The sequence below is a fragment of the Danio rerio genome, chromosome 17, assembly GCF_052040795.2.
Source record: "Danio rerio strain M-AB ecotype USA chromosome 17, GRCz13ab, whole genome shotgun sequence".
NCBI classification, from domain to species: Eukaryota; Metazoa; Chordata; class Actinopteri; order Cypriniformes; family Danionidae; genus Danio; species Danio rerio.
Genome location: NC_141037.1, coordinates 21769185 through 21793688, shown reverse-complemented (window position 1 = coordinate 21793688; position 24504 = coordinate 21769185). Strand labels below are relative to the sequence as shown.

At 36.0% G+C, this 24504-nt stretch overlaps 1 protein-coding gene across 2 annotated transcripts in view; it reads left to right on the top strand.

The window, feature by feature from the left end:
• The first annotated feature begins 35 nt into the window (after positions 1 to 35).
• sh3pxd2ab (SH3 and PX domains 2Ab) overlaps positions 36 to 24504 on the top strand; it is a 31939-nt gene continuing 7470 nt past the window's right edge. The window contains exons 1-6 of one of the 2 annotated variants that reach the window (XM_087290348.1): positions 36 to 193; positions 2739 to 2824; positions 3799 to 3875; positions 11792 to 11932; positions 17231 to 17335; positions 21774 to 21891. In XM_087290348.1, the coding sequence (XP_087146474.1) occupies positions 3860 to 3875; positions 11792 to 11932; positions 17231 to 17335; positions 21774 to 21891 (380 nt within the window). In that variant the 5' untranslated portion in view covers positions 36 to 193; positions 2739 to 2824; positions 3799 to 3859. Of the gene's footprint in view, positions 194 to 2738; positions 2825 to 3798; positions 3876 to 11329; positions 11933 to 17230; positions 17336 to 21773; positions 21892 to 24504 lie in introns of those variants that run through there. The other variant, XM_087290347.1, reaches the window with a different exon arrangement.

Genomic DNA, 24504 nt, shown 5'->3' with positions numbered 1-24504 from the left:
CGTCGTCACGTACGTCACGCCCCTTAGGTGTGGCCAAGGAACTCCTAATATGGAACTGTTGAAGAAATAACCTGTTCAGTACAGGTATTTGCTGTATACAGATACAGACTACACCCTCATCACTGTTGACCCTGCTTATCGTCGGTTATCCTTTTATCATATCGTGTACCTAAATGTAAACACTGGAAAAGTGGTGAGTGCGCAGGTTTAAAGGAACATAAGAAGAAATATGTTTGTTTTGTTTTATTGAAGACTGTATTTAGCTGTGATGGATTAGAATTCTCAAAGTAAGATAGATTCATATAGAATCTAATAGGAAAATTGTACATATATAATCTATGATATAGATTTCATACAAAAACTATACTTACTGTTAAAGGGTTAGGTCAGACAAAAGTGAACATTTGTTCAATATTTATTCACTCTCAAATGGTTACAAATGTTATTTCTTTCTTCTTTTGAAAACTGAAAGCCTCTAACCATTGACTTATATAGAATATTTTGAGGGATGTAAACAAAAGCAATGGTACCAACATATTTCCTGTTTTACATTTCTAATTTCTATAGCTTCTGAGAATTATTAACATTTAGTTATGGTTGAATTGTCTCTTGGTACAGTTATGAAATACTTTGATAGCAAGCAGGAAATGTTCATGGGCCAATGAAATCAACCAAAATAAAATTTCCTTTAGTAAGAAAAACAAATACTATAGAAGTCAATGATGACACGTTTCAACTGTCTTCAGAATACAGTATATTCTTCTTCTCTCTCTCTCTCTCTCTCTCTCTCTCTCTCTCTCTCTCTCTCTCTCTCTCTCTCTCTATGTATGTGTGTGTGTTTCAATTAGAATTATTAGCCCCCTGTTTATTTTTTTACCCAATTTTTGTTTAACAGACAGAAGATTTATTCAACAAATTTTTAAACATAATATTTTTAATAACTAATTTCTAATAACTGACTTATTTTACTAGTTTAGCTTAAAGTGACATTTAAAGACTTAACTAGGTTAATCAGGTTAAATAGGCAGGTTAGGGTAATTAGGAAAGTTATTGTATAACGATGGTTTGCTCTGTAGACTATCGAAAAAAATGGCTGAAAGGGGCTAATAATTTTGTCCTTAAAATGGTGTTTAAAAAATTAAAAAAAATGCTTTATTTTAGTCCAAATAAAACAAATAAGACTTTCTCCAGAGTATTATCAGACTTACTGTGAAAATATCCTTGCTCTCTTAAACATAATTTGGGAAATATTTAAAAAAGAGAAAAAAAATTCAAAGGGGGGCTAATAATTCTGACTTAAATTGTAAATGCTTTTTGCATTTTATAAAACTACAACAAAATATAGAAGAAAAAAAAAAAAAACAAAAAGCAATCAGGCCCACAGACTGTGAGGATGATGAACACTTAACACACCTCACACAAACTTTTTCCAAACCCCCCTTTAAGATGTAGCATGCACAGCACCTTAACCAATCCCTACTTAAAACAATATTGCCTACAATAATGTTCCACCAACAGTCAACATATGTGTACACCCTTTTTTTTGACTGTGTACTTGTCTATCTGTGCCTACATGTGTGTAATGTGTGTTTTTCTTAACATGTTTTTTGTCTTTCACATATTTAGGGTCTTTAAGTACAGTATTATTGTCAACATTGCTAATTATAAATTGTTTTGTTTTTTAGAGGATGTTGTTGTATTTTGCACTGTCGGGTGCCAGCACCTAAGCTTTTTCACTCATCATAGTACATGTGTTACTGACGATGTGACAATAAAAGAGATTTGATTTATTTAGCGGGTCAGGTAATGCATACATAAAAGTAATTATAAAGTAACATTGTTCTTATATTACCAGTAACATGCATTATCCTGACTATAGTTTTATTGTCAAATAATAGTTTGGGCACATAAATACATTATGTATAGTTGATATCAATTACACCCAATCTTTATGTTATTGACAGGGGTCATTGGTTATGCTTGCATTTCGTAAAATGCATTAAGGTGTTTTAATATATATGTCTCCATGTTATGTCAAATATCTCAGATTTATCATTATTGATTTATCTCAATCTCTCCTAAGCAAGCATGTTTACATGATCTCTACCCCACATACCAAATTTGGGCACAGATTCAGTTTTCCACATTCTCAAAATCACCCATTTGACAATTACCATACCAAATAACATGGCTTGTCTTTCATATTTATTAGACATCTCTAAGTTACTAAATAAAAACAGCTATAAGTGGACATGGTTCAAGATTTTCTTGGAGGGCTTTAGAAAAATATTCAAATATATTTTCCCCAAATTCCTGTAATTTAGGACACAACCATATCAAGTGGGTCAGGATCCTTCTGCTGTTTTACACCTGTTACAGAGTGGAGATACCTGAGGAAAAGTCTTATGCAGTTATATTTATATTTAACAACAAATAATCAGCCTATCAAACTAGTAAATAATTGTGATTTACATTATACTAATTTAATCTTTAAATTTTGATTTTTTTTTTCATGCCAGGCTGCAGAAATATTGACCAGCATTTCTGTACATCTTTATCTTTTGGAGAATTACTTACAGTATACTTCCAAACTGTGTACTCAGCAGTCAGATGCAACCTGGGAGTGTCAATAACATGTATTTAGATCTGCGGGCTTTAGCCAAGTAGTATTAATTGCTGTGATGTGGTCACCATCACAACAACCCAACACTCTTGCCCTGTTTTTCTCTGTCATACAGTTACTCACTGCTCAGGAATCCTCTGGAACAGCAAGTGTGTGATTTGATTAAGTGGTGAGACTTCACATTCTGACCTCAATGTAAAGGTGGCCATTACACATGAACACATAACTAACAATACATTTTACTTTAATTACACTTATGAACCACTTTTGCTAATGCTCTGTCATATCATTTTATAAATAAGACTCACAAAACTTGTGGAAATGTTGATATTTTCATGTATTGCCATGATATACTACTGTGTTTTCTCAACCATCAAAAAAAAAAAAAAAAAAAAAAAAAAAAAAAAAACTACCTCTGTAAACTTTGTGTGGATGTGTGATTTTGTTCTGGTTGTGAGCAAATTATATATCCCTTCTATGGTAGATAATTTAAATTAACAGATTAATGTCACAAATTGGTGGGTAGTGCTGTCGACTCACAACAAGAAGGCCGCTGGTTCGAGTCTTGTTGGCATTTCTGTGTGGAGTTTGCATGTTCTCCCCGTGTTCGCATGGGTTTCTGGTTACAACCACTGATTAATAAAGCGACTAAGCCGAAAAGAAAATGAATGAATGTCAAAAAATATTTTTAAATTATGCCCCATATAAATTTGTTTTATATTTTGTCCATGCACTTTAGTTTGAAGCTAAAACAATTATGGCTGTAGCATGATATTACTTAAGGGTTTCAAAATAATATGTATCAAAGTTTGAATAATAAATGCTAGAGTTAAAAGTCCAAAACCTTCTGTCAGGGTATTATGTGCTTTGTGGATTTGATCTGTACAAATTTAGAGAATTTGTCTTTGTCCCCTAGGTTGTGCTGTTGTTCTTTGATCGTACACTTAAGTCAACTTACATGCTAAAGATAAATGTAAAAATTGTTCTTTATGTGTTAACTTGTGATAAACTGTCCCAAACTATACTGGCTAGATGTTATACTCTTTCCATTGCTTTGAAAATCGGACCAGATTATTCAGACTACCCAGCAGAAAACGACCCGCATGTCTAATAATAAAAAAAGTTTTCCAAGGATGAACTACTTTAACATTACAGCATGGTGATCTTTTCAACAGAAGAACGGTGAAACAACTGGAATGAATTTGGACAGAAGTCTCCTTAAGATCCTCAAGACTGATGTCAAAGGATCCAGGTAAATCAAGATAATGCAGGACAATATACAGACATATTGAGAAATGGCTTTAATAATGCAATTATCGAAGCATATAACGTCAGATTATTAACCCGTGTATGTTGCGCTTGTCTCTAGATTACAATATCAATGTTATAAGAGAAATGATATTTTAGGCATTGCACAAAAATGGAGTAAAACAAAGTAAGACATTATTGTGTGTGCATTGTCCTTCTGCTCTGAGTATCTGAAATGAGAGCTCAGTTTTACTGTTTTAGTTATGTAACTGCATTCCTCCACCATAGTCAAATGGAAACACAAATGTGTGCGTGGATGTGAAATGTAGGCCAGCACAAAGTCCTGCTCAGGGTTATCGGAAAAAAGAAGAACAAAAATGAGCTCTGTATGTGTGTGTGTGCTCCACAAATTGTCTGTTTTTGGTACTAAGGGGTATTAAAAGCAGGTTATGTGACATACCTGGGTAAGTTTAAGGATGTGTTAGACAGATAATCTCAGATTTCAGTAACAGAGGAAACTTTTTAAAGTATGTAAAACACCACAGCATTTGATTCTGGCATGTATGTATGTATCTAGTATGTGGGTGTGTTACTAAATATGGTTATTTATTAAAGGCACAACACGTGAGTTTTTTTAAATAAAAGGTGTCATACAGTATATATTTCTCATCAGCAATTGTTTAGCTTAGCAAGCCTTCAGACTTAGGGCCTACTCACACTATGCCATCCGTACCGTGCCCAGGCCCGTTTCCCAGATCGTTTGAGAAGTGTGAGTGCACTGAATCAGGCTCAAGCATGGTTTACTTGGCCGGCCCTGGCCCGGTTGGAAGAGGTGTGCCTGAGCGCAGTTCACTTGGGCTTTGGCACGGTACGCTTCTGTGTGAGTGCAAAACGCGCCAAAGCCCGAAACTGAAAGCGAGACGTGACTTTTAAGGGGCTGTTTCATATGGATTTATTAATCATTCTTACTGTTCAGTGAACGCAAACTGCCGTAGTTTAATAAAGACGAGAACTCCTCACAGCACGACAGCTGCACGGCTTCAGTATACTTCCTCATTCTTGCAGCACGAGGGCTTTATGATTGTTTATGAGCGAAATATTTATATATCGCTCTGTTTGGCGAAATATTTGACTGCATGTCACTGCATAACAAACGACTGACACGATATAACTAGAGAAATCTCCACTGTGCTGCTGAGAGAGAGAGCGCTTCTCACTAAACAGCGCAGCAGCGATGACGTAAGCGTGCCGAGGCCCATTTGTGGTGTGAGTGCGGGCCGTCGGGGGAGACGGGAGGGGGGACAAGCATGCTTTGGCCCGGTTCGAGGCAACTGTACCTAGTGTGAGTACGGCCTTACTCAGCTTCATACCAAAATAATAATTCTTGAATACTTTGGCTCAGCATGATCACGATTTCTGCAATAACCCTGTAGGATGTGATGAAGACCACAACTTACATGATTCCACAGTCACGTCATCATCAAACTATAGCTTTGTTTGTTGTGAATACGAACCCTCTAGTGGCGAAAATTACATAGTGCGGCTTTAAAATAAATTCTCGTAAAATACTATTTTAAACCATGTTTATATGTACTGCTGTTTATCCAATAGTCTCTGACTGCAGACTTGCATATGCAAGCTAAGACATGCAATCCCAGTCATGTAGTCTCAGACACATGCATTCAATAGAGCTAATGATGTCACTATGAGGAATAATGTTCATATGGTGGATCTGCAGTCCTTTTTTCTCTCTCTGTTTTTAACGTATTGCTGACCTAATTACATATTTCACATTGGCAGTATGGTGGCGCACTGGGTAGCATGAATGCCTCACAGCAAGAAGGTTGCTGCTCCTGTTTCCCATGAGCTGTATGTTAATTGGGTGAGCTAAATTCGACCCAAGCTCATTCTGGGAATGTAGCCCCACAGACATTTCTGGAGACCGCGATTTACATGGCCGGAGGTACGTACGGCCGCGTTTAGTTTTTCTCGAGCGAACGCTGCGGGGCAGTGTGGCGCCGCTACGCTCCTCCTCTTCGCGCTAGCCGGCCGACGGCTCGTCTCCGAGTGGGCTTTCCCACTGCTACCAGTTTGTCCGCTTAGCTCGCAGCGTTACGTCGCCAGAGCGGAGGCCCGGAGGAGGAGGAGCCAGCCGCGGGGACGACCGGGATCAGATCCAAGGAAGAGCGGTTCCGGAAATCAGGTAAGATGAAAAACAGAATCTGAAAAATAGGGGCGAGAACGTGGCGGGATCCGAAAACGCAGTCGAAATCAAAGACGAGGGCTTTTGCTTTTTTTTTTTTCTGGACGGCTTTTGCAAACCGTCGCTTGGGTTTAGGGAAGGAGGAAGAGGAGGGCGGCCAGGTCGGTAGGCTAGCATAGAACAGTAGTCTACTTTAAAAACAATTTCTTTTTTAGAAAAAACTGATGATAAAAAAAAACGCCAACAACAGATATACCACATTGTAACAAGCAACAGATGGTTTCCGATATTGTATTATTGAACTTATTCTTTTAGCTTTAAAAAGGCAACCTAATCATGAAATGATCCATGTCAACTGTCGATGCCTACAACTGAACTTGTGGATTTCAGAGGAAAAAAAATTTAAAGCAAAACATTTATTAGTAGGCTATTATAGATAAACAGTAACCTATATTAAAAAATGGTAAGAAATTGTATTATTTAGATTATTTTGCTCCAAAGGAAACCTGCACTGGGCTCACATGCCAAACCTAGGAAAATTTGGGATTTTTACCAGACATCCTGCATCATTTCATAGAAACAATCTCATCTATTCTAGGTGTAATGTCCCGTGCCATGGCTACTTTCAATATGGTGATCTGTGAGGCGGGATCTGTGGGATGTTTTGGTCAGCTTCATTACAGAGAACATTTATTCACATGAGTATTTCACCTTGGTTGAAATTGTCGATATTCGCTTTGCGTTTTTTTGACATTGTGCTAATCCCAGAAATATTTGACCTTGTTTACATTTAGTGTAACGTAACGCTAGCGTCTAAATTTGTGAGTAGGGTATATATTGTAATTGTCACAGACCTAATATTTAAAGTGAGCATGGGCCACTTAAACTTCATTACCAAAACTTGTTGTCGGGCCTGAATATATTATTGGCCATAGTGTATGTGTGTGAATGCAAGAGTGTATGGGTGTTTGCCAGTGCTGGGTTGTGACTGGAAGGGCATCCTCTGCATAAAACATATGCTGGATAAGTTGGCGGTTCATTCCACGGTGGCGATCTCAGATTAGGAGACTCAGACCGAAAAGAAAATGAATGAATGAATAACTGCATAAGAATTTTCCTCAGGTATCTCTGTAACAGGTGTGAAACAGCAGAAGGATCCTAAACCACTTGATATGGTTGTGTCCTAAATTACAGGAATTTTGGGAAAATATATTTGAACGTTTTTCTAAAGTCCTCCAAGAAATCTTGAACCATGTCCACTTATAGCTGTTCTTGGGATAGTTAGATTTATAAAGGGACTAAGCTAAAAAGAAAGGTTTTTAGAACTGACATACCTTGAGTAAGCAGGTTTAGGCTTAATCAATCTAGAATTCAGATGTTAAGTTAATCATGCTTTCTGGAATAAACCCCTGATGTATCTTTGTACGTTATCTGCAATTTTAAAACACACAGTATATGGTAGTTTAGGGCTGTCAATCAATTAAAATATAGTCAAAATATTTATATTATATGCAGATTAATTAATTTCATAGTCTGCTAAGATTTTTACTGTAGGCTTTTGACCATTCATTTACATGGCAATTGGCGTTTTGGGAGCCAGAAAACATTCATCTTTGAAAACAGTATGAGATTTTCAAAATAAAACGAATATTGTCTCTGTGTAAACTACATTGGCTGATTACAGGTTCATATGTGCAATAGTAAGGTGTTTCTTTAAATAGTTACATTGCCAACTACTGGTCTGGCTTGCATAATACAGCATTTTTATCAGGGTATGCGTTGACAAAATTATTTGTATCTGTATGTAAAAATGCAAAGGACAAACTTAGGAAATGCTTCTGCATTCCATTTACATTTGTAATAGTCTGTGATCCAGACGGACATCATTAGCCATTGCGTTACATCTGTTTTTTTTTTTTTTTTTCAGCATCTGGCGCAATGAGTATATTCGAAAGACATTAAAGAGATAGTTCACCCAAAAAAGATTTTCTCAACATTTACTAACACTTAAGTGCTTCTAAACTTTTATATACATCATTCCTTAATATGCATCAACACAAAACAAGATATTCTAAACAATTTGGGGAGATGGGGGGGCATTCAGTTGGAACAAAATAATATTGTTACTGTATTTGGCATTATATTCTGCTCAATGTGCTGTTTTTTCTGACATTCTTCAGTTTATTTTCCTTTGTGTTCAACAGATGGTTCAGTAAAAGGGGATAGATTTAACATTTTTGGGTGATCTATCCATTTATCACTAAGTACTCTAGGTTAGAAACACACAAACAACTATTGAGAGTACCTAAAGGATTAACTTATTCCTTCGTCCTGTGCAGTAGTCACAGCTTAATCACTTTGATTTTTCATGGCAAACGCTGGAGGGTTGCAGCATATTCATGTACTTAGATGTAATTCAGAGTGAAGTATTAAACGTGCAGTCTGATTTATAATGTAAGAAAGTACATTGTGCCTGTTTTTTCATGAGGTCAGCTGAATTTTAAAATAAAAAACATACTGCAGGAGTGAAAAACAAAGACACACAGTTCATGTAAAAATATGATATTGGGGTCAGAAAGAGAGTGGGAGAAAGTAATGGAGAGAAAGGGATTCTGTGATTTAGCAGAAAGAGCAGTTCAGGGGGAGGCCGTTGACGTGGCAGAGAGGAAGTGGTTTGAGTGTGAGGGGGAATGAGGAGTGAGGAGGGGGAGCCACTGGAGAGGAGAAAGAGAAAAGAGCAAATTAAGAGAAAAACTGTGAGAAAGAGGGACTGTGAAAAAGAGAATAAAACACCTCTTACTGCACGCTATGTGAAGACTAATAGTTGATCAATCTCTGCATGTCTGCAACTTTGATGACAAGAATGTGATTTAACAGACAAAAGTAATGTAAAACAGTGATCATGTGAAGAGTGATTACAGTTTAAAATAGCTTCAATAAATTTGAAAATGGAATTCATTATTGTTATGGCAAATCTTACTTATATTTTGCTTATATAAAGCTTATTCTTCATATTTTCTACGAATGTTTTTGTTGATACAGAAATAAATTTGGTACTCTTCTTTGGAGAATAAAACATTTATTTGAAATATATATTTTTTATTTAAAATATTTTTTCTTCTGTCATTGTGATTTTGCATTGTATATCTTGTGAATCAATGGGCTCATGTATTGGTCGATTAGCTTCTGGTAGTTTGCCCATTCTGGTATGTGTAGTAACTACAAAATTATTGTGTTTCATTAAAGGGCACCTATGATGAAAATCATCTTTTGTAAGCTATTTGGATTGGACTGTGTGCAGGTATAGTGTGTCCACTGTATATTGCAGCGATATAAAGACAACACGTCCCTTATTTTAAATTTCCTGATGTTAAAATAAGATCCAAATCCCTCCCATTTCGAGACCCACTGCAATGTGACGTAGGAGTGCAGTTTCCTTGCGATTGACAGGCACATATTGATATATCTTGGTAGTATAATCATATCAACAAGACGGTACGTGCACAAAGCAACTGGAATTAAAAGATCTATTCAGCTAGCTGTGATCATCAATAATCATCAATTGTGATCAAGAATGAGTTTTACAAGTTTAAAACGTTTTAAAAAGTGCATTTTTGCAATTAAGTACAGTAATTTTAACGTCTTTATCACCACAGCCACCTGTGAGCACAATTATAAAAGAAAACGCTTTAGTCCTGGTTTGTGGTCGTTAAATTAGGTTTATTTTGTACATTAGCATAATAGATATTTATACACCAGCGGATATTATTGTGCATCCTGTCACATTTGTCATGCAAAAACAGTGTAAAGCTAAATGTGTTCTGAGTGTCTGTGTGTGTGCACGAACTTTGGGTCCAACTTTATATTAAGTGCCCTTAACTACTATGTACTTACATGTAAATATAAATCCAATGAACATACTATGTTCATAATATGTTTCAGACCACTTCTGGTGCTCTTGAGGTGGGATGTGGGGACAGGATGCTGGTATTGGTAGGTTTAAGAGTGGGTTAAGGTGTAAGGGATGGTCAACAGTGTAATAATAAATGTAATAACAGAAATTAAGTACAGATGTAATTACATGCAGGTATTTAATCAAGCATGAGTACAAGGTATAAACATGTATTTGCACAATAAATGCAATGTAACTAATTATTGATTACAGTGTAAGAACATATTAGTTAAGGCCATTTAATATAAAGTGGGACCGAACTTTGTAACAACATTGTGTGGGACTCATCATTGCAGAAAGGCTTGAATCACCTCCACAACAAATACATCAAATAACCATTGGGAAAGTTCTTACTGTATTATTTCTCACAAACATTATGTGAGATCTGCATCCTTCATGTCTGTCACTGTGCTGTTTTTCTGGTGCAGCCTAGGCAAAGTTTGAGATACACTCTGACAGACACGTGGGAATGGTGGGTGGGGAGAACTAGCATTAAAGGCACAGGCAACAAAAACAGCTACATTGTGTTTGAAGCAGAGAATTGCAACATTCTGAAAGGTCTAATAAATAATCCGATTGGTGTTTTGAGCTGAAACTTTACAGACACATTCTGGAGACACACACACACACACACACACACACACACACACACACACACACACACACACACACACACACACACACACACACACACACAAGTGGGTAAAATGGGTGGCCACGCAATGGAAATTTAAATAAAATTATTATTTTTTTTTTTTATTAAAATTAATAAAAAAAAAATTTATTAAATGTTATTAAAATTGTAAATTATAGAAAGACAGACCAATGATAATTTCAACCAATAATATATCTCTTTTCCCTTAGGAAATAAAGAAGCATAGTTTCAAAAGTAACTGCACTCTTAATAGTTCTAATATGCAGAGATGCAACAAAAGAACAATTTCATGTTCCCGAAAAAACTTTCGGGACAGTTCTTAAAGTAATCATTGCTTCAGTGTAAAAACACTTATTAATTAATCAGAACCATTTATACAATGGAAAGATTCTATGAATGATAAAGTTTCTCCATGGATTTTTAAAAATGTGTGCTGTTTTTGTGTCAGAGAGCAGTATTTCTGAGAGAGAAGTCAGAGAGAATGCGAGTATGTGCTGAGTGTGTGAGTATGCTCTGTTTTCATAGGCCATATGTTTCTGTTTAAACCGTTTTAAAGGGGTGGAGCATCATTTGATTGGCATCTGTTTCCCCTTGCTCCATAGCTCCGCCCCCTTGAGCCTTTAGCTCTGGGTTTATTTTCCTCATCTCATCTTTCACTCCTTTCGTCAGCTACCCCTTTTCCTCTTCTCTCTGTCCTTCTTTTCCCCCTTTGCTCCATTTGTTGATCCATTCAGACCCGTGTCTTGCAGCAGGAGGGATCTGAAAGACTTACAGGAGCCCGTATGAGTCTGGTGGTCAGATGGACCCCGGGGCCCAGAGCCGGTAGGATGTGCTTCAGGTTGAACTGTGGTTACTCAAAAGCTTGTACTTTGGAACTTTAAGGCGGGATGAAACTGGATCAGTAGTGGGATTTGTTGTACCTGAGCATTTCTGCTTGTTGAGGAGCAGATGTGAACTCCATAGATCTGAGCTTGCTGATTCTTGGATGACCCTGTTGATCTCTGTAGCACGTGCTGATTGGCCGGTGTTGGTGAATGGCGCGGCGCAGTTCAGGTGGACACGGGCGTGGAGGAAGCTGGCTCACGGCCTGCTTTTTTCCATCATCCTCAGGGAAAGAGCGTGGAGAAGCCCTGGGTGCAGAGGACTGTATGTGTGTGTATGCGGTGACGGCGGACTATCAGCGGCAGGAGAACACAGAGATAAGCCTGAAAGCAGGAGAGAGAGTGGAGGTGATAGAAAAGAGTGAGAGCGGTGAGTGGCACACATACACACATACATACAATATTCTGTGAGCCTAAATGGGCCAAGAGATTTGACATCAGTTTGATATATTTAGCTTTTTTTTTTAAATACAATGCAACTAAGTGTAATTTTACTTTAATTTAATATTAGTATTCATTTTATGTGTTAGTATTTGAAGTTTTAGTTTTTCTGCATTCAAGACTGCAGCATTCAATCTGCATGAACATTATTATTATTATTATTATTTTGTATGCTTTGTAGTAACCGTTAAATCCATTTTAGGGAACTGTTCTGAAAAGAACTGCATTTTTTTTTGTATAAAGATCATTTACATAATCTAAATCAACATTTCTACTTCAAAGAACAGTTTGTAGAATGAAAAGATTGATTTGAGTTCTAAATGGAACCATCAATGATAATAAAAAACCTTTTCTGACCACAGCATGATTTGAGATGACCAAACAGCATCTGACCATTGTTGACTAACTTATAAACAATGTTGAATCTTCCAAAAATGTGTGTATATATTTTAAAAATATCACTTACATATACTGTAAAAATTAAACAGTTGAGTTAACTTAAATAATTAAAGCAACTAGGTGTGAAAAAAATGAGAGTTTATTTAACCTCAGTGGTTGAACTGCCAAATTATTTTTTAAGTTGACTGAAAAGGCTGGTTGAAGTCAAATAGACTTAACAGAATAAGTCGATTGAACTCAATTCAAAAAAATAATATGGCACAAATTCAACCACAGAATCTTAAAAACTCAATCTTTCTATGCCGGTTGCTTTAAAATTTTAAGTTACCTGAACTTTTTATGTTTGACAGTGCAAGAAGTAAAAACTTAAATGAAGAAATAAATTTTATGTCTCCTCATTGAACAAACAGTTCTAAACATGCAGTTTAATAGTTTTCATGAGTAAACTCAACACTGAGCTCAAAAATATGTCCACCTAACTCGAATTTTAAACTGAGTCAACAAATTGTAAATTGAATTTTTTTTATAGTGTACTAAGAGTCATTAAGAAATCCTTAATGTCTACGTTGTAAAAAATATATACATGATCAATTAGTCATGACAACTTATGATTTTAGTTCATTGTAACTTAGTAAAGTAAGTTAATTACCTTCTAATTTAAGCTGTTTTAAGTCAGTTTAACATAATATAAGTTCATTGGACTCATAAGGTTGTGATTCAGCTTAAAAATTATTCAGCTTAAAAATTTAATTTGTAACCAGGATTTTTTTTACAGTGTATTAATTTGTGAACTTCAAGCTTGTTAAACGAATAAGAAATGTCTTCTGTAATTGTCTCTGCAGAAAATTCTTAAGTTGATCTAAGCTTTAAGCTTGTCTAGACAGTCTCACTGGCCAAGCTTGCATTTAGCTTCTAGCTTGGTTTAGCTGTTATCTTAAGGTATGCTCAGACTACATGACATTTGGTTGGATTTCCAAAGTCTGACAAAATCCCTGGATTACAGCCACATCAGAGGTTGTTGTGGTCAGCGATGCTAACAGTAAGTATGAGCAGGTCTGTGATGTGATCTGAGTCTCGAGCAGTCAAAGATGTGATATTTTTTAAAGGTTGTTGGATATTATCGCCGCATGATATTGTAGTGTGTGGTGGTGATTTTACAGTGTGAGCAGCGCCTAGATCAGTTAAATGCATCCCCTAAATCCCTCTAAAACCCATTCCAACAGACCAGTCAAACCAACTTGGCCACACTGGGAGACCAACTAACCAACTTGAGGTCTGTTAAAGCCTGAAACTGTGTGTATGTTTTGAAATTCACATTAGTGCAATTTACATCGAAACAATAAGAATTGTTAAAAATATATGTACTTGTGATGCAACTTTTGGTGTCCTGATAATCTGGACGATAATGGATCTTCTGTGAATCGTCTTTCATGGAAGTAAAGAGGGTTTTTTCCTGATGTTACAGTTGTTGTTGGTTTTTTTTTGGGGGGGGGGATCATTTTATAAATTATGACATACTGTATGGCTACCCCAAAATGGTGTATTTAGACTTGGAAAAAGTGGTGCTCATTTATGATGGATTACATTCACATCAAAACAAATTTTTTTTTTGGTTAAAATTAGCAATATTTGCAACTCTGCAGCTATCTGGATCTCAGAAACTTTGTACCAACATGAGTTATTGTATGTTCTTTCTGAGTAAACATTGTCGGCTTTGCATGTCTTTCCAGAATTTGAAGCAGCATTTGGATTTAATTTGGAGAAATGGAAAATTTCCAGCCTACACTGTGTGTTCGAAATAAATGTCTGGAGGGAATTTAGAATGACTTTTTTTTTTTACTGTTTGAAAGTTTTAAAAGTTGCAACTAAACTTAAACAATGAAATACAGATAATTAAAAGGCCAGTTTTAAGGAAAGGAATTAAGTCATATTGATGCACAAAAAAGAGAGTGAGCGTGTGTCTCTGGAAAAAACCCACCAGAGCCAGAAAGTCATATTTAAGTGAAGGTCTTCAGACCATCTTAATGGATCCTCCAGAATCTTTCCTCAGTGTGTGTTCGTGTTCATATGTGTGTTAGTACACGGTTTTGAGTCAGTATGTGCTGAACTCTTTATGTTAAAGTAATTATGGACTTTATACACCAAGACAACCTTCCAAACTCCATCTCTTCTATGCTTTCTGTTTACTATTTTTCTTATTTACTGTCAAGCTGCCGATTAATATATTCATGCATCTCACATTTGTGTTTTTATATTATGCTTTGGTGAAGAGATGATGTATGCTAGGTAAAGGAAATTTACACAGTATGAAAACTGTGGATCTGGCAACCTGGTGTTTGTGTTTGTTTGCTCTAATGAGCATCTCACACTGTGAGCACTAACCAGTGGCAGGTGTGCAACCAGGGACAGCGTGTTAGTGATTATCATAAACATTTTTGTGGTTTTACTAGTTTTTAAATCCTGTATGTGTAACATATATAATAGCTTTTCTTCTTTTTCAAGTAAACATGGTTCTGAACTTTCTTTTCATCAAAATAAAAAAACTGAAAAACACCACTCTGATAAGAATGCCAAATTTTTGGTCACTGATAATTACTACTATTACTACTACTACTACAACTAATACTACTTCTACTACTACTACTACTACTACTACTACAACAACAACAACAACAACAACAACTACTACTACTACTACAAATATTACTACTACTACTACTACTACTACTACTAAAACAACAACAACAACTACTACAAAAACAATAACAACTACTACTATAACTACTACTACTACAACTCTTACTACAACAACTACTACTTTTACAACAACAACAACAACAACAACTACTACTACTACTACCACTACAACTACTACTTCTACCACTACCACTACTTCTACTACCACTGCTACTACTACAACTACTACTTCTACTACTACTACTACTACTACTACTACTACTACTACTACTACTACTTCTACAACAACAACTACTACAACTACTACTACTACTACTACTACTCCCACTACTACAACAACTAATAATGCTTCCACTACTACTTCTATTGCTGCTACAACAACAACAACTACTACTACTTCTACTACTACTACTACTACTCCTACTACTATTACTTTTACCACAACTACTACTTCTACTACTACTGCTTCTACTACTACTACTACTACTACTACAACTACTACTACTATTACTAATACTATTACTACTACAACAACTCTTACTACAACTACTACTACAACAACAACTACTATTACTACATTTACAACAACAACAACTACTACTAATACTACTACTACAACTACTACTTCTACCACTACTACTACTAACACCAATATAACAACAACAACTACTACTACTACTACTACTCCCACTACTACTACAACAACTACTACTACTTCTACCACTACTACTACTACTACTAACACCAATATAACAACAACTACTACTACTACTACTACCCCCACTACTACTACAACTACTACTACTACTTCTTCCACTACTACTTCTATTACTACAACAACAACAACAACTACTACTACTAATCCTCATACTTCTACTACTACTACTACTATTACTACTACTACTACTACTACTACAATTACTTCTACAATTACTACTTCTACTGCTTCTACTACTACTACTACTACTATTACTTCTACTACTACTACTACTACTACTACTACTTCTACTACTAGTACTACTACTACAACTACTACTTCTACTACTACTACTACTACTACTACTACTACTACTACTACAACAACAACAGCAGCAACTATTATTACATCTACCACTACTACAACTTCTACTTCTTGCAATACTACTTCTTCTACTACTACCACTACTGCTACCTCAACCACTACTACTACTACTACTACTACTACTACTCCTACTACTATTACTGCTACTTCTCGCAATACTACTTCTACTACTACTGCTGCTAAAATAAAATAATAATAATAATAATAATAATTTTTAGAATAGATCATGAAATAGATCATAAAATAAATCTTTAGATCAATCAACACTGAAGACTAGTAATGATTACTGAAAATGTATCTTTGCTATTACAGGAAAACATTACATTTTGAAAAAAAAAAATCTTTTTTTTCATCAAATACATGCAGACTTCATAAGCACGTTTAATTTTTCTTTCTTCTGCTGTACACAAAGAAGATATTTTGAAGAAAGCCGAAAACCTGCAACCATTGACTTTCACATTTGTTTTTCTTTAAGTGTTCAACAGAAGAAAGAATCTCAAACAGGCTTGGAAGCGTTTGGTGAACTTTCCCTTTAATGTAACATATCCCATGGACCATTTCATTGAGATCCGGTCATTGAACATTTCCTGCTTGTTATCAAACTATTTCTTAACTGTAAAAAGAGGCAATTCAATCATAACTTAATGTTAAAACAGCTATCATAACATTATTTATGAATATGTGGCTCTTTTTGGATTCTTGGAAGCTATAGATATTATAAATCTAAATAGGTTGGGACCATTGTTTTTGTTTACATCACTCAAAATGGTCTAGAGTATATGTAGTTGATGTACTGCATGCCAAGAAATTTATTTTTATCTATTTCTACCTTTCTATTCACCTAAAGGAAAATAGTTGCTTCACATTCGTAAATCACAATTGAACCAAATCTCTTTTCCCTAAAAACAACATTGCCAGTAAAATATGTGTTTATCTTGAGGTAGGACTAGTTAACCCATTAAGACAGCGAGGATGTGACCCAGTTGAACTGAACAGCTGGAATGAGTTAGATGAGTGGTATGTGCTCACTGGCTCTCCTTCTCTCTTTAGGGTGGTGGTTTGTAAGAACAGCTGAAGAACAAGGCTGGGTTCCTGCAACATATCTAGTCTCTCTCACAGGACGTCGAGATAGCCATCGAGCACCGAACGGAGAGAGTAAGTCTAAGATACACTAAGCTAAGCTACCTATTTAATCTCTCATGCTGCGGCTGCACTGAATCAAGAACCGTTGAGCAAACAAAGCACATCTTTCACAACAGATATCAGAGCTGCTGGCTTGTGCAAAAGCCCGAGCAGTGGCCAAATGTCCTGTTTTGCTTTGTCTTGCGCAAGGCTTAACTCTTAGCATCCATTTATTTGCTTTATGAGATTTATGGATGAAAACTGTTGGCGAATTCTGCTACGGATGCAAGTTCATGCCATGTCAGCACAGAGAGTCTTGCTCGGATGAAAACCATACAGTCATCACATCATAGCCAAGGGACCCCCTCACTCTACACTCACACAAACACACACACACACACACACACTTGGAGTATTTAACTGCCTGGGAGTGGAAATTCTTGCAAAGATGTCAGATTTTCCATGTCTGGGTCCAGAAGACATTTACTGTACAACTGAGTCCTGCACACACTGACCCATATTACAGAGAGAGTTTGACTTGTGGTTGAGAGCTTCTGCAGCGTTTGCATGTTTGGTTTGGTTTTCCAGCGCTACACCAAAATAGCAAACAAACTAAATGGACAAGCATTGCATAAAGAGAACCAGTGAGTTTTTTCACTTATATTACGGCACACTACAGTGGTAGTTCATCAAAAAAGGATTTTCTTTGTGCCACAAAAAGATTGTGCTTGTCTCCAGTGAATAAAGATATTTAAGCTTATTAAAAAAGGATGTAAAAGTATTAAAAGTTTTCCCAAAATATAAAAGAAATCAAAATAAAACAGAAACGTGACAGAATTTGTGGTAGAATTTACGATGCGATGCTAAATTAACATCTGTGTTGATCCTGGAACATAATTTTTGTTGGAAAATGTAATTCATACCAATTCCCTACACCAAAACCCAACCATAACTGTAAATGTTTCTTAAAATCAAAGGGGAATAATAGTTGGATAACATTCATGTAGCGGATAAACCTAACCGTAAGCCTAAATTTAATATATAAACGGTAAGCGTATGCCTTAATTCTGATTGGCTGATTAAAATATTATTCCAGAATCAACATAGATGTTAACCCAGGAACATGTCCTCCTTGGTGAAATTAGGTTGGCAGAATTTGATCATTGGTGAATCGGTCATCTCGAAGCTGCTTGAAATATTTTAATCATTGAGGTAAACACATTCTTTTAAGGATTTATATTCACTGGTAAAATATGGAATTGAGTTCTTGTTCATATAGACAGTATTCTAGTTTCTATCAAATAGACATTCAGGTGCCTCATTAGTGGCTGTTTCTAAAAAAACACACTGTTAACAATTTTCAGTAGAATCTATAGAATCTACATTTTGCCAGTAACTTACTGTAAATTAATTACAGCAAAAATACTGAACTTACATTTACAGCACCATTTATTTTGCTGTATATGCATTTAGAGGTCTATGTATATCTCTACTGTAAAATATACAATAATTTTTATAATGCAACTTGAAAATTCAGTAACATACCACATAAATGTCTTACAGTAAAATACAGTTCTTGTTACATTTAAATACTGTGTTCTTTGCAAAAATCGTTATTAGTGTAGGGATGCACCAATAGGACAGTTTTTTTTGGCCAATACCGATTTAAACAAGCAAAAAAAAAAAAAAAATCCCCTACATAAATTAATTTTACTGAATATAGATTAGATCCATTCAACAGTCAACTGTTTACCATTTTAAGAGAACTTACAATATGACAGTGATTTTGCTATTCAATATTTTCTTAACCACAGAAACTTTTTATTTGAGATATACTAAAACATATTTATTTAATAAACTTAACAATTAAAGAGTGTTTCTATAATATATGTACATTATGAATTGTGTTGCTCCAGAAAAATATTCACTCACTAAACTGCAGGCAGTTTCTGTTATTTTCCGAGATGTTTTAGCCCAAACTTAGTGTTTTGTGCCAGCTCTTGAGCATGCCAACTGCACACCAGCTGCTTTCCTGATGCACATCTGACATTTTGCACATCTACAGTTTCTTTTTTGCTCTGAGAAAATGCTGCATTATTCAAAAGACAATATTTTACAACAAGACAACACACTGCCTCTGTGTAATTATTTACCATCAGTATCAGCCTTTTTATCACTTTATTGCTGAGGCAGATAGCTTTAAATTTATCCAGTATTGGACGAAAAATATCGGAGGCCGATACATCGGCGTATCCCTAACATAAACATAAGCCATTTTAGAACAGACAAAGCTGATCTGTGATCAATTTGAGAGCAAGTTGATTGTGCATCTAACCAACCACAATTTTTGTATGTATGAACACGTGTGACTTCTGCAGAAATTATTTAGTTTAATACACAACACAATACATAGCCTAACGCAACATTAATTTTCATACTGTAGTTTACATGCAACCAAATAATCTGCTAGTAACAGAATTGACAGTAATTTCAATTTGAACTAGAAGGTACTGCATGTGTAATGACATACAGTTGAAATGGTGTAATGACGTGAAATTTGGAATGAGCTGTTGTTTTGTAGAATAAAGTGTTAAAAATGACTGCCGTGATACTCTAAAACTGTCCTTCTGCTTGTGAAGCAAAACAACATCTGATTAGTGCTCTTAGCCACAAACGGCTTGTTTTGGCCACAGGAATAGCAGTTTTATTGCTTGCAACACAGCATAAAGCTTCATATGCTCATCATGTCCTAATTAGAGCCCAAAATAGATAAGTTCTGATCTTTAAAATAAAATACATTAATGTTAGTGAATAATACATGTAAACAGCACAAAAAAATGACCATGTAAGAACATGTGAATGCAGCCTTAAAGAACAAAATATCAATACATTTTTAAGACTAAAATATAGCACACTGATGTTTTCAAAAAAGTTCAAAATGAAAGCAAAAGTTCCTGGTTGTCTGACATCAGTGAAGCATGTTCATAATTGTTATGATGAACCTCACAGTGTAAATCAACTTCATCCACTGACCTCAGAGCAGCTGGTTAATAGTAATCTTGAAATGATATCACAATGTAGCCTCTTTTAAAAACTCAACACTTAACCTAAAAAAGTGGAACACTTTAGTGTGGAAGGACTAAAGTGGAACACTTTAGTTCTCTAACTAACTTTTTTCACCAAATTTATTTCCACTCCTGTATTAATGTTATTTACAAATTTGCCAGATTGATTTGAATTAAAGAAGACCTACTGTATTATGCAAAAATCACCTTTGTAAGGGGTTTGAACAGTTGTGTGGTGACAATCTGTAAATATAACCACCTTCTTAGGGTAAAAAAGTAATAATTATTATTTCTTTATAATTACACTTCATAAATAGTCTACAGAAACACTTTGTTTGTCATTCTTCATGTCATTGGAGGGGAAAAGCCCCACCTATTATTAGTGATGATCTCTCCCTCATTAGCATGCTTTGTATTTAAATCTGCCACTATGCTGCAACAGGGGCATTTGTAGCTCCGCCCTCTTTTGAAAAGTGGACTAAGAGCACAATCTCATTTGAATTTGAAAGGGACAGTCGTCAAAAAGGCACAATTAGGATCAAAGCCTAAAAGAAGCCGGTTTCCAAGAGTTATTAAACATTATATGTGGGGTATTTTGAGCTGAAACGTCAAGTACACACACAAGGGCAGGAGTGCCCAAACTTTTTTGTATGAAGAGCCAAAGACCAAATATCATTTAGATCCATAGGAAAAACATAACTGTACAAAACTATCTTACATTAAATATTTCAAAACAAATAGAAATATTACTTAAAATAATATTATCTAATGCAGGCTAACTTTTAAAATGATAACTTATAACAATATAACACATTGGAGTTTAATGCTGAATACACAGGTCAAGCAGAATCTGCCTTTGCCTTGATTTGCCTACCAAAGTGCATTGTCGGGTGACAGTACATTTAAACAAAATCTGATTAATGTACACCAGTTCATTGAAGCATTACATTTCAGTTAGCTTTTTCACAATAAAACAAACAAACAAAGGGAACATTAAATTTGAATTTACAGTCTCTGAACTATCCCCATTATTCTCAGATAGGATGGCGGGACAAATCAAAGGTTACCACGGACAACTTTGGCCTTAGTTTGGGCATCTCTGCTCAAGGGACATCAGAAACTTATTTTACATCTTGTAAAAAAGGGCATAATAGGTCTCCTTTAATGCTGAATTAGTGCATTATTATAATGCAATGACTCAAAGTGTTAATGTCAAGAAAAAGTGCATGTAACAGATGAAACGTCTTTGATATTTGCATAAACTCAATTAAAATGATAAATGTGACAGCATTTAAATCTATTTAGATATTTCTAGACATATTTAGAGTTGTGCTAACTTTATTTTTCTAAGTCTTCATATTCCATTTGTGTGTCTACTGTTATTGACGTGCCTTATTTCTTTGCAGCAGAGTGGTATATTACAGTGCAGCCGTTCAGCAGCTCGAGTCAGGATGAGCTTGGCTTCGAGAGCGGCGTCATTGTTGAGGTCATTCAGAGGAATCTGGAGGGCTGGTGGTTCATACGGTAAACTCTTCCTCCACATGTTTATTCTTCACGATGAGCTCCTTTAACACGCTTTGCTGGAATTTACTCAGTATTTAATGGGTTTTGCAGGAATAAAAGCGATTTAAAGCTTTGTTAAATAAACAGTCAGCGAAGTAAATGGCTGGAAAGGCACTCATTTTCACTTAATGTTATGGTCATTTGTTTTAGCTCTTTTTAAACCTCTTTCATCCTTAGAGGATAGAAAATATTGTACTAGGCAAATGCAAGATGAATTCTGATTTTTTTTTTTTGTATTTTGGAATCAATTTGGTTTTAACTGTGAATAAATAGTTAGTTAAATAAAATACGTTAAAAAACCCAATGATAGACTCATATTTTTGGGTTTCTCAGCAGAGGAAATCATCATAGTTGGGTAAACCTAGAGAGCAGAGAATGGGAGAGTATCACGGATAGATTTTTGCATTCAAATCTGCTAAAAAGACTAAAGAAAGACTGCCTGATGATGTTATCATAACTTTAAAAAAGTCTGAAAAAGTGTGAGACTAATAACGGCAGATAGAAGTAAGAACAATATCAAATTTACTTTCCCACCTATACACTGAATTAAAAACACCTCGCATAACCGGGAACTAGTGATTTAGTAACTTGATGCAAAGATGATATAATTTAGCATATGCGTTAAATGTACATATATTTAATAAAAAATCTAAATATCAGATATGTTTCAATCCTGATTTTGCACCTTTTATTACACTATTACACTATTATTACACTAACTTTCCGTTAGGTGGATCTCGGCCTTGTATATAGTTCAAAATCTAAAATCTTCAATTGAAAAAAATCTAAATATTTAAAAGTTTAAAGGATTTAAGATGCTGATGACCATTAAAACAACACCAAATTGTGAAAAGGGCCCATAACAGTTTTGAAAATTACTATTTACACTACACTCATTCATTCATTCATTCATTTCTCCTTCAGCTTAGTCCCTTTATTCATCAGGGGTCGCCACAGCAGAATTAATCACCAACTTATCCAGAATATGTTTTACACAGCGGATGCCCTTCCAGCTGCAACCCAGTACAGTGAAACACTATACACACACATACACTATGACCAATTTCATCTCATCTCATTTTCGTCAGCTTATCGTGGGGGCAGCAGTCTTAGGAAAGAACTCCAGACTTTCCTTTCCCCAGACACTTCCTCCAGCTCCTACGGGGGGATCCGAGGCCTTCCCAGGCCAGCCGAGAGGCATGGTACCTCCACCGTGTTCTGGGTCTTTCCCGAGGCCTCCTCACGGTGGGTCAGGCCTGGAACACCACATCCAAAACAGATGCCTGAGCCACCTCAGCTGACTTCTCAAAATATGGAGGAGCAGCAGCTCTACTCCGAGCTCCTCCCGGGTAACAGAGCTCCATCTATAAGGGTGCACCCTGCCACCCTGCAAAAGAAACTCATTTCGGTCGCTTGTATCTGAGATCTTGTCCTTTTGGTCATGACTCATAGCTCATGACCATAGGTAAGAGTAGGAATGTAGATTGACTGGTAAATCTAGAGCTTTGCCTTTTGGCACAGCTCCTTCTTCACCACATTGCACCGATACATTACTGCTGCCGCTGCACCAATCCGCCTGTCAATCTCACGTTCCATCCTTCCCTTACTCATGAACAAACCCCAAGATTCTTGAACTCCTCCATCTGGCATAAGGACTTTCCTCCAACCTGGAGATGGCAAACCATTTTTTTCTGGAGGAGCGCCATGGCCTAATACTTGGAGGTGCTGATTCTCATCCCAGCCATTTCACACTCGGGAGCAAACCGCCGAAGTGCATGCTGAAGGTCCATGTTCGATCACGCCATCAGAACAACATCGTCTGTAAATAACAGATGAGATTCAGTGGTCCCCCTCCAGCCCAAGGCTGTACTTTGAAATTCTGTCCATAAAAATTATGAACAGAATTGGTGACAAAGGGCAGCCTTGCCAGGCTTTCTTTAATTAGTTCATGCAATTCACCCATAGCGCATGTTTTTGGCCTGTATGGGAAACTGGAGTACCTGAGGAAACCCACACCAACACAGGGAAAACAAGCAAACTCCATACAGAAATGCTTACTGACCCAGCTGGAACTCGAACCAGCGACCTTCTTGCTGTGAGGCACCAGTGCTAACCACTGAGCCACCTCTCTCACTCTCACTCTCTCTCTCTCTCCCTCTCCCACACACACATACACACACACACACACACACACACACACACACACACACACACACACACACACACACACGCACACACACACACACACAAATAGTTATTATGCTATTATTATTAAGGAATGACATTCAAGAAAGTTTTGAACTTATGGAATTAAGCTAAACTTGAATTTATAGAATGAATGTCTGAATATATGAAATACAAATTTGTATATACGGATTGAAACTTGAATATAATGAAAATTTGAATATATGGAATGAAATTCTGAGTTCATCAGTGCATAGAGTTAATAGAATTCTTTTATTTTATTTAAAAAGACAATACAATTAGCAATGTTATGAAATAATATTAAAGGCAAGCGTGAATTTTCCATACACATTACTCTTCAGTGTCAGATCATTCTGGTCTATGAATAAA